The sequence below is a fragment of the Nannospalax galili genome, unplaced genomic scaffold (assembly GCF_000622305.1).
Source record: "Nannospalax galili isolate Female #2095 unplaced genomic scaffold, S.galili_v1.0 scaffold1387, whole genome shotgun sequence".
Lineage (NCBI taxonomy): Eukaryota > Metazoa > Chordata > Mammalia > Rodentia > Spalacidae > Nannospalax > Nannospalax galili.
Genome location: NW_008355976.1, coordinates 1,322,956 through 1,332,826, shown reverse-complemented (window position 1 = coordinate 1,332,826; position 9,871 = coordinate 1,322,956). Strand labels below are relative to the sequence as shown.

At 40.5% G+C, this 9,871-nt stretch overlaps 1 protein-coding gene across 1 annotated transcript; it reads right to left on the bottom strand.

Moving 5' to 3' along the window:
- Positions 1–3,495: 3,495 nt before the first annotated feature.
- LOC103750856 (olfactory receptor 52K1-like) lies at positions 3,496–4,437 on the bottom strand. Its single transcript, XM_008854136.1, has one exon. The coding sequence runs from the start codon at positions 4,435–4,437 to the stop codon at positions 3,496–3,498; it is 942 nt and encodes a 313-aa protein (XP_008852358.1).
- Positions 4,438–9,871: the final 5,434 nt, after the last annotated feature.

Sequence of the window (9,871 nt, the reverse complement as noted above, 5' to 3'; positions counted from 1 at the left end):
GTGTCTGGGGCCCCAAGACTAGGAATGGCGCAGGTCCCAAACTGGGAGTAGCGAACAGCGGGGGAGATGGAAGGGTGAATGTGGCTTGGGGAGTCAAGGCACGGAGGGCTGCACTTCCTTGAACTTTTTTTAATTTTTTTATTGAGCTTTTTAAATTTTATACAACAGCTCTTAGTCAAATTTACATCCCTTCCCCCATCCCTCTACCAGACCCCATGTATTCCACCATACACATTAAGTCCCATCCAGTCAAACATTTGTATCCAGATGTCGTTCAGTGTAAATTCGTCCACAAGAGTCTAGTCAGCCCATCTAGAGATTAAATGTAAGGCATACTCTCCTTTATCAGTCTTCAATAGTTCTCAGTCTATGGACAGCCTGCCATCCATTTCACTCTGGGCCGTTGTTTAATTGAGTTGACATGGGTCCTGTGCTCGATGCCTCCATTGCCACAAGTTCACATGTGCAGACTTCCAGTGGCTTGAAAACCTCTGCTTCCCTATGTTCATGAGCCAGCCCTGGCTCTTACAATCTTTTCATCCCCTCTTCTGCAATGGTCCCTGAACCATGGGTGGGTGAGATTCGATATAGAAGTCCTATCCTACACTCTGTAGTGTCTTCTCTAAAACTTAGCCAGTTGTGGCCTTCTGTGTGCATCACACTCTGTTGTACATGGAAGTTTTACTGGTGAGAGTTGAGAAATGAATTAGTGTGGTGTTTCACTTAGGATTTTTCTGCATCACTGTTTTCCCCACCTTCAAAACACATAATTGCTTATGTTTCATCCCTGTATTTGAATTAAATTGTACTTCTTAAGTTTTGGAAGGTTTAATAATATCCAGATAATTCTTAAGTACATACAAGTTTGCGGGTGTCTCATGTCTATGATGCCTATAATCCAAGCACTCGAGTCTAATAAAAGAGAATTGCCATAACTGAGAGTTTAAGGACAGCCTAGGCTTCGTGTGAGACCTTGACTTACAAAATAAAACAACAAAAATAAAATAAACCCAACAAAAAATTAAATCAACAGAACTTTCTGTAACTTTTGTTGTTCAAGGAGTCAGACCAAAGGATTTAAACAGGCAATAATAGTTTAGTAATCCTTCCTTCTGACGCCAAAGAAATTCTGCCCCTATGGACTTAGATAGGACCAGTTTCCATAAGAGGATCTCAGTTTCTCAAAGCAACAGAGAGCCTCAGTTCTTCCAGAAAGCTAAAAGAGCACAAGGAGGCTGAACACATGGCAAATGCCAGTCTTCCCACTCAGGCAGTGCCCTGGTTGTGGACAATGACCTTTCACTGGTGCAACCACAACTCTGCCAGACCATCAGAGGAGAATCATCCAACATTTCTCTTCTCTGGTGCACTGGCTTCAGGATGCTGGACTTGAGCTGAGGTGGGCACAATGGAACAGAAGCCTGGTATTGAAGGCCATTGTAATAGAGCAGATAGGGAGAGGGACAGAGAAAAAACCATCCCATATTCTGTTAATACAAAATACACCCATTTACAATAGCAGTGTTCCTTCAACTTCAGGAAGTATCAGAATCACCTAAAGGATTTATTGAAGCACAAAAATACTGAACTCCATCACTAGGCCTAGGAAAGGGGCTAAGAATTAGCTCTACCAAGTTGCCAGCTGATTCCAATGTTTCTCGTCTTGGAATGATCACTGCTAAAAAACATGATCTGCTCAGTTCTGGAATCTGATTAGTCAGGTTAACCACTTGTGGGTGGAGGAAGAACAGAGTGGACAGATGAGGGCTGATGTGACACAGAAAAGAAAGTGTCGATGTAACTGGATTTCTTTCCTCCCAGAACTCAGCATGTATATCATTTTTGATTTTTAATGACCTAAATGGTTTACTAATTCTGCCTTGGCGGGGGGAATTGGGTTAGATTTTCTGAATAGTCCATGAAAATGGTTGTGATTTTAATCTTTTAATTTCTTATAACCAAAAACAATCCTCTAAAATTGTACTGTTACCATTATTATCAACTGAATTAGGCACTAGCTGGGGCAGTGGCAGAGGTCTGTAATCTCAATACCGGGGAGACTGAAGTGGAAAGATCAGAAGTTTGAGGCCAGGCTGAACTATATAGTGAGTTCCAAACCAGCCTGCACAACATGACAAATACCACATTTTCATGAATATGTGGAATCTAAATTTAAATTTGTGTGTGTGTGTGTCTGTGTGTGTGTGTGAGTGTGTGTGTGTGTGTATGTGTGTGTATTAGGTGGAAACTAGAAAAAGGATTTTGTAAAGAAGAGATCTTAAAGAGGGCTCGAGATGAATGGTGTACGTGTATCATGGAAGCATAAGTAGAACCATCGATTGGGGGAGGGAAGAGAACCTGTGAAGGGATGGTAAGGGGACAAGAGAGGGCCATGGGGAAGGGGGACAAATAAGAATATAGTGTATATGAAATGAAGATTCATTTTAAATTATTATGCAACCATAGAAATCATTGAATTATATGAAACCTGTTCATCAAGAGTATTTGGGAATACAATGGCAGTCATGTCAATGAGAGACCAACATCCACAATGATAAGGCACAACCCTGAGTTATGTCAGTATTCACAAATAGGCAAAGTCAAATATGTAAACAGCCAAGACTGCCTAAGTGACACACAAATAAATTGCTACAAATCTCAAAAAGAAAAACACTTCTGGCTCTTGAAGCACATTTTAAGTTCATTCAAATTCATTGGCCAAAGCTAGTTTAACATTAACTGTGTGAAGAAATACCACCCTCACAATAGGACAGGAAAGTGTCTGGGCAATAACGAAATCTTTCACAGCTGCATTTGATCACTATGCACCTGCAGAAGTCTCAACTCTAAGAGATAAAGGTGATATTCTAAGCATATGTAAAAATGTTATATACAGGACTATATAATTTAACATAAACAGATATTAGACAACTCTTTTGCTAAGTGTCCAATGACTGTGAGTCAAAAACGTTGCAAAAATTTTTTACTTAAAGGAAGTCATAAGTCTCCTTTTAAGTAGAGCTATTCAAGTGTAAAGACAATAACATTGAAAGCTAGGCTTAAAAAGAGTGGCAGCTGCTGAAGGGCACTTATTTAAAGGAACTGTGCAGGTCATTTCAGTATTAGACAATGCTACCAAATTTGTAATTCAGCTCCTCATTCAAACTCTGGATGAAATAATCAACAAAATCTCACCTCTTTGAGTCAATCTTAGGCAATATGCCTACTGTCCTTCAGGTAGATACAATATCACTCTGGGAGTTTCTTTGTCTTCCTTAATTATGTGTTGAGTCTGAAAATGGGATGGCCCAGCCTCTGCTGTCACATGAGTCTATAGGTGTGTGCCTTTGTATGATCTGACTAGTGGATTTTGTGCTCCTCGTCAGACTGGGGAATTGCCAAATGATATTCTGCAGCTATCCTCAGACCTTTCCTCTCAATCCAACACACCATATACTCAGTACTTAGCTGGTTGGTAAGAAAAGAACTATCTACCTACACAACCTTTCTCCAGAATAGACTGAAAACATGATCCCAAATCTGCTTGGTCTTGACACCATAGATAATAGGATTTATCATAGGTGGGAAAAGAAGATAGAAAATTGCAAGCAGTATGTGGACATGAGGGGCAGCCCTGCGAGCTACATGGTACATGACTGAGGAGATGACAACAGGTGTGTAGGTAGAAAGAATAGCACCTATGTGAGACACACATGTCCTGAAGGCCTTGTAGCCGGCCTCTGGGGAGGCAAGCTGGAGAACTGCCTGAAGGATGAAGATATAAGACAAGACAACAAACAGCAGGTCCAGCACCACGATAAACATGGCCACAGCAATGCCGTAGATGTTGTTGAACCAGGTGTCCCCACACGCCAGCCTTACCACAGCCATGTGTTCACAGTAACAGTGGGCGATCGCAGTGCCTCGGCAGTAGTGGAAGCGTCGCAACAGAAAAGGGAGCGGAGTCATGAGTGTCACAGCCCGGGTCACAGCAGCCACGCCAATCTTGATGATGAGGGGCTTGGTCAGGATCGTGGTGTAGTGCAGTGGTCTGCAGATGGCGACATAGCGGTCAAAGGCCACAGCCAGCAGCACGGCTGACTCCATGATGGAGGAGTGGAGAAAGAACATCTGGACCAGACAGGCATAGAAATTGGTCTCTCGATCCCTGAGCCAAAATATAGCGAGCATTTTGGGCAGTGTTGTAGAAGAAAGGACCAGATCTATGGTTGCCAACAAGGCCAGAAAGAGGTACATGGGCTCATGGAGGGCTGAGTCAGCCTGAATAATGAAGGGAAGGGTACAGTTTCCCAGCAGGGCCGGAGTATAGGCAAAGAAGAAAGGAATGGAGATCCACATGTGCAGATGTTCTAAACCAGGAATTCCTACCAATAAAAAGGCCACGGGGTGGGTTCTGGTTATATTAAAGACTAACATGACTCCTGGAAATTCCTGTTGACTTTTTACAGGGCCCTTCACCTGCAATCTTCATTTTCTCTGATATACATGATAATAGAGTTCAACTTCTGATATCCCAGCTGGGTGGATTAGGTCCCATTCTCATTGTTAGACCTGAAACAAAATAAGCTAGTAGTTCCCATAGACCTACAGGAATATAATCCGTGTTCTGTGCCCTTAAGGAACTTTGGCTCTGAGTAAGAAGATATTAAATACCCACAGAACTGGTGTCATATGTCAACCTTCACAAAGGGATGTAGAGCTGGTCATGTTTGATGTGTTCTTGACATCAGGTATACCTTCGGGGAGGGGAGAAAATATGTGCAAATCAGTTCATTACTTTTGTAAGATTTATTCTTTTTGTTTGTTTGTTTGTTTTGAGACAGGGTCTCCCTGTAGCCCCAGCTATCCTGGAACTCACTGTGTAGACCAGGTATTCTTTATTTTTTAATATTCATGTGCATGTATGTCTGTGTGTGCATATACTCACATGAATACAGGTACCTGCAGAGGCCAGAAGAGAACATCAGATCCCCTAGAGCTGAAGTTATAGGAGGTTGTGGGCTGCCTGACATGGGTGCTGGGAACTGGACTCAGGTCCTCTGTAAGAGCATCACAGGCTCTTAATGGCTGAGTCACCTTTGCACTCCTCAGTGCATTTATTTTTTATTTTTTATTGAAATTTTTTCAATTTTCATACAATATAATTTGATGATATTTAGATCCCCTGCCCCACCCACACCTTTCCCTACTGTCCTCTGCCCAATTCAATATACTCCACTATATATACAATGCAGCCTACAGAGTCTGATTTGTATCCCTATACGTCCCTCAGCATGGGTCCATTCACTGGAGCCTCGTCAGCCAACCAAGATTCCTGTCTTTATAAGAGATTGTCTCTCTCCCTTCCAGCATACTATTATACATTCCTATCAAGCTAAACTCTCAAATTCAAAGCCAATATTTTGTCCCAAAGTTTCAAAATTGAGTGCATATAGATAGGTGAAATAAACTCTAATTTTTAATGTTCCAATTAGTCATGCAATATGGGCTGTCTCTAGGACTGTTCTGATACAGATCCATTAGCCACATGTGGTTATTTAACTTTGAATTTACTAAAATGAAAATCATCAGTCATACAAAATACTTTCCAAATGCTTCTATCCACGTGTAGCTAGTGGCTATCATATCACACCATTCAGATAAGACTATTACCATCATGCAGAGCATTCTGTTGGAGAGATCTGCTCTAGAATGCCCTCCAGATCCTTTTAATACTCAGAGATCTCTGTAAATACAGTCCTAACTCTAACTTATTGAAACAAATATATCTTGTTCTGGTTTCCCAATGAAACTCCTGTTAATTTCCCTAATCATCTGGCTCATAACAAAACATTTAAAAGTATCTAGATTCAGTCTCAGCTCTCTCAAATAGCGTCTGAATTTGAGATATTCCATTCTGTTACCATTACTTCCCTTCAGTTGCTTTCATTGGGAGGACCGTTGGCTTCCATGAGGTGACCTATTTGTTATCTGCTCTGTTCATCTCCAGCCATCAGCAACTTTTTTTTTTTTTTTTTGGTCTTTGTGAGATAGGGTCTCCCTGTAGCCCCAGCTGGCCTGGATTCACTATGGAGACCAGGCTGGCTTCAAACTCACCAGCAACTTTTATATGAACTGACCATTCTCTCCTTAAAACTGACTTTTCTAGTGACTGCCGCTGTTACTGTTTCTCTCCTCTCTAGTATCTTATTCCACTCCCCTGCTTCTCTCCCACCTCAAAGAATTTAATGTCTTCAAGTCTCAAGCTTGAATTCCATTTAATGTTCACACAAGTCAGAAGGGCCTTGCACAAATTCAGTTAAATGTTTATTTTTACTTAATGGGGTAAGGAAAAATCCATGAACAAAACTGATTTCTTTAATTAAAAAAATTCTAAAACTTGTAGAATAATAAAACCAATTAATAAAATAAGTTTTAAAATATATTAAAAATAAATAATAAAAAGCAATAGTCAACACCATCATACCATGTGATTTAGTTGTTTTGTTTTGTTTTTTTAAAGCCAGCCATGGTGACTGTAATCTCAGTACTTAAAAAGGTGAAGCAGGAAGATGAGCTCAAGGCCAGCCTGGTCTATATTGTTAGAACCTGTCTCAAACTAAATAATGAAAAAAAAAAAAAAAAAAACGGGGGCTGGAGCAATGGCTCAGAAGAGCACTTGCTGCAGAGCACCAGGGTTCAGTTCCCAGCACCCACATAGCGGCTCACACTATCTGTAACTCCACTTCCAAGGGATCGAACACCCTCTTCTGCCCTGTATGAGTATCGCATGCATGTGGTTCACTACCATACAAGGAGGTAAAACACTCATACACAAAAGATAAAAATGAATATATTTAAAATAAATAAATATATATGAAGAATAGAGACGAAGACAGAGAATCTTGAAGTAGGTGGAGAAAGGAGACACAAAACTTGTTTTTCACTGCTAGAGTGAACCTAGGGCCTTGCACATTAGGCAAATACTCTACTACTGAGCTATATCCCTAGACCCAGCCATTTTAAATAAATAAATCAAAACAGGGCTCGCTGAAAGGGGAATTTGAGCAAAGAATCATAGATGAGGAAATACCTACTTTTGGTTTCCTTACAAGGCAGAAGCTAAGATTACACCCAGGTAGTTCATATGAGAAAATTTACCAGTGAACAGGAGTAAAATGAGAGTGAAATAGGGAAAGTGGATCTAAAGATGCATTTCTGAGCTGGATATTGCTATCACAGTTGTGTTGGATGCCATCTAAGAATCATGTAAAAGGAACCTCAGAATTGCCCACTGCAGACATGGAAGAGGGAGCATTTCTTCAGAAACAGCCTGCAACATCGCCTTCTGTGTAGGTATTCTACTGATCTACCACGAAGGTGCTGCTACGGCCTTACTCAGCAGCATCTTGCCCAAAGAGAGAATGTCTGAGGAAGCCACTTTTTAGATAAACCCTTGAGTGTGGGCAGGGGACTGTGGATGTGGCTGGAAAATTCATGGTAGACCAGTAGAATGTGAAAGATACAGAATAGATGGAATTATACTTGACAGAAGAACGCTCTAAGAAGGAACAGCCATAGAAAATACCCTGAGGTTTAAATATGGCCAATGTTCACAGATCAGCTATGTGGTCAGTGAAGCTAGAAAGAGGTAAATGTGCAAAATCCCCAAGGTCAGAGGGGGTTGCACATACAGGGCCACATAGGACTTTGTAGAACTTTGCAGAAATCCTACTTCTCTCAGAGTTTGGTTCAAACAAAGAAAAGACATATTTCAGTTTTTAAAATTTGCTCTGATATCTATGATGAAAATATCACAAACCATTAAGGGTAAAAGCAAGACTTTTTACTGAGGCCATTTCAGCAGTTCAAGAAAGGAAATAATTTGCCTCAGAATCCAGGTAATAAATAGCATGTGCAGTGAGAAGTACTTGGATTTTGTAGCATATTTTTAAAGTGTCATGGGGGTGCTTTATCAGATTAAATATAACCTGTGGCATAAATGGACATCTAACATGTCAGGACTTTGGACAGAGCAGCCAGAAGGAAAGAGTTGCTCTCAACTGAAATGAGGAAGGTAGAAAGAAGGAAGGAAGGAAGGAAGGAAGGAAGGAAGGAAGGAAGGAAGGAAGGGAGGGAGGGAAGGAGGGAGGGAGGGAGGAGGGAAGGGAGGGAAGCACCAGATCTACAACCTTACTGAATTCAGTTTTATTTAAATATAGTATAAAAAGGGAGGGAGGAGGGAAGAAAGGGAGGGAGGGAGGGAGGGAGGAGGGAAGGGAGGGAGGGAGGAAGGAAGGAAGGAAGGAAGGAAGGAAGGAAGGAAGGAAGAAAGGAAGGAAGGGCACTTGGAGGAGGAGAGTAAGATTTTAACTTTGGACATGGTAAGTTTTAGATGTTTGTCGGGAGCGGTCTGCATCCCTATTCCCTATGGCAATTTGGGTAACCTCTTCAGAGGATGTGTGATAAGAATAAGAGATAGGAATTAGCTGGGCAGTTAGGGTAAAAAGACCCCAAAGAAAAGTAGCCACTTTCTTGGCTAAAACTCACAATATCCTTGGGCCTCTTAGCAACATACTCAGCTCCAAGGCCAAAAATGTCGAAAATATTTGGGAGCTCTTATCTAATCCTTAAAAGATTTTAGGGTTACCTCTTCAGAGGGGGGAATGTTAGAGTAGCCAAAAGCCCCATAAAGAAATTAATGAAGAAGAAAGAGTACTTGAAGTTATCAGAAAAAGTGATGGGGAGATATGAGAGGGGTTGGAGGGGAGGGAGTGGGCTTGGATTTGATCAAAACACCTTATATGCATGTATGAAATTCTCCATAAATTATTTTTAAAAAACGATGTCTGTTGGAAATCCAAATGAAGATGTGATCTGTTTGACTATGTGTCTGGAGTTCGAGGGAGAGGGTATGGTTGTTGATAGAAACTTCGTACCATTGTAAAATAGATAATATTTAAATATATTGAAGTAATTCATCATCTCAAAGATATGCCATGTGTTCATGGAAGAACTCAAACAGGAATCCCAACACGTAGACTTAGAATGTGAGAGGAGCTGGAGAACGTTGAAAAGTCCACACAGGAGACTGAATGGGTAACTATTAAGATGGAAACTTCCAGGATCTGTGCTGCCTTGGTAAGCTATTGAACACAGTATAACAAGAAGGAGGAATCATCACCATGTAAGTGATTTGAAAACAAAGTTGGCGTTGTACTTGGAAATCCAGGGGACTAAATGACTGAATAAAGTAATTTTGCTAAGATAGTAAGATATAGAGTCTAATTTAACTGAATCTGAGGATAAGAAGGAGGAGCTGAAGCCTAACAACAGTCGCCTTCATGTGAAGAATTTTGATGTAGAAGCTAAAAAGCTAATGGAACACTAGCTTTAGTAAGTAGAATCAAGAAGTGTTTGTATTCACTTGTTTCTAAAAAGGGAAATTTGGAGCTTGGCAAGGTGGCTCAGAGGGTAAAGACACTTGCCACCAAGTCTAATGACCTCAGTTCCATCCTCAGAATGCACATGGTGGAATGTAGTTTCCTCTGATAGCCACTTGTGTAATTATAAGTAAATAGATAGATGATATTTGAATAGATGATGATGATAAATAGGTAGATGATGGGTAGATAGATGATAGATAGAGGATGATAGATAGATACAAAAATACATAGATGATAGATAGAGATAGATACAAAGATATATACATAGATAGATAGATAGATGATAAGATAGATGATAGATAGATAGATAGATAGATAGATAGATAGATGATAATGATGATGATAGATAGATAGGTGATAGATAGATAGATAATAGATAGGTAGATAGATAGATAGATGATACATACATATGTACCTACAAGATA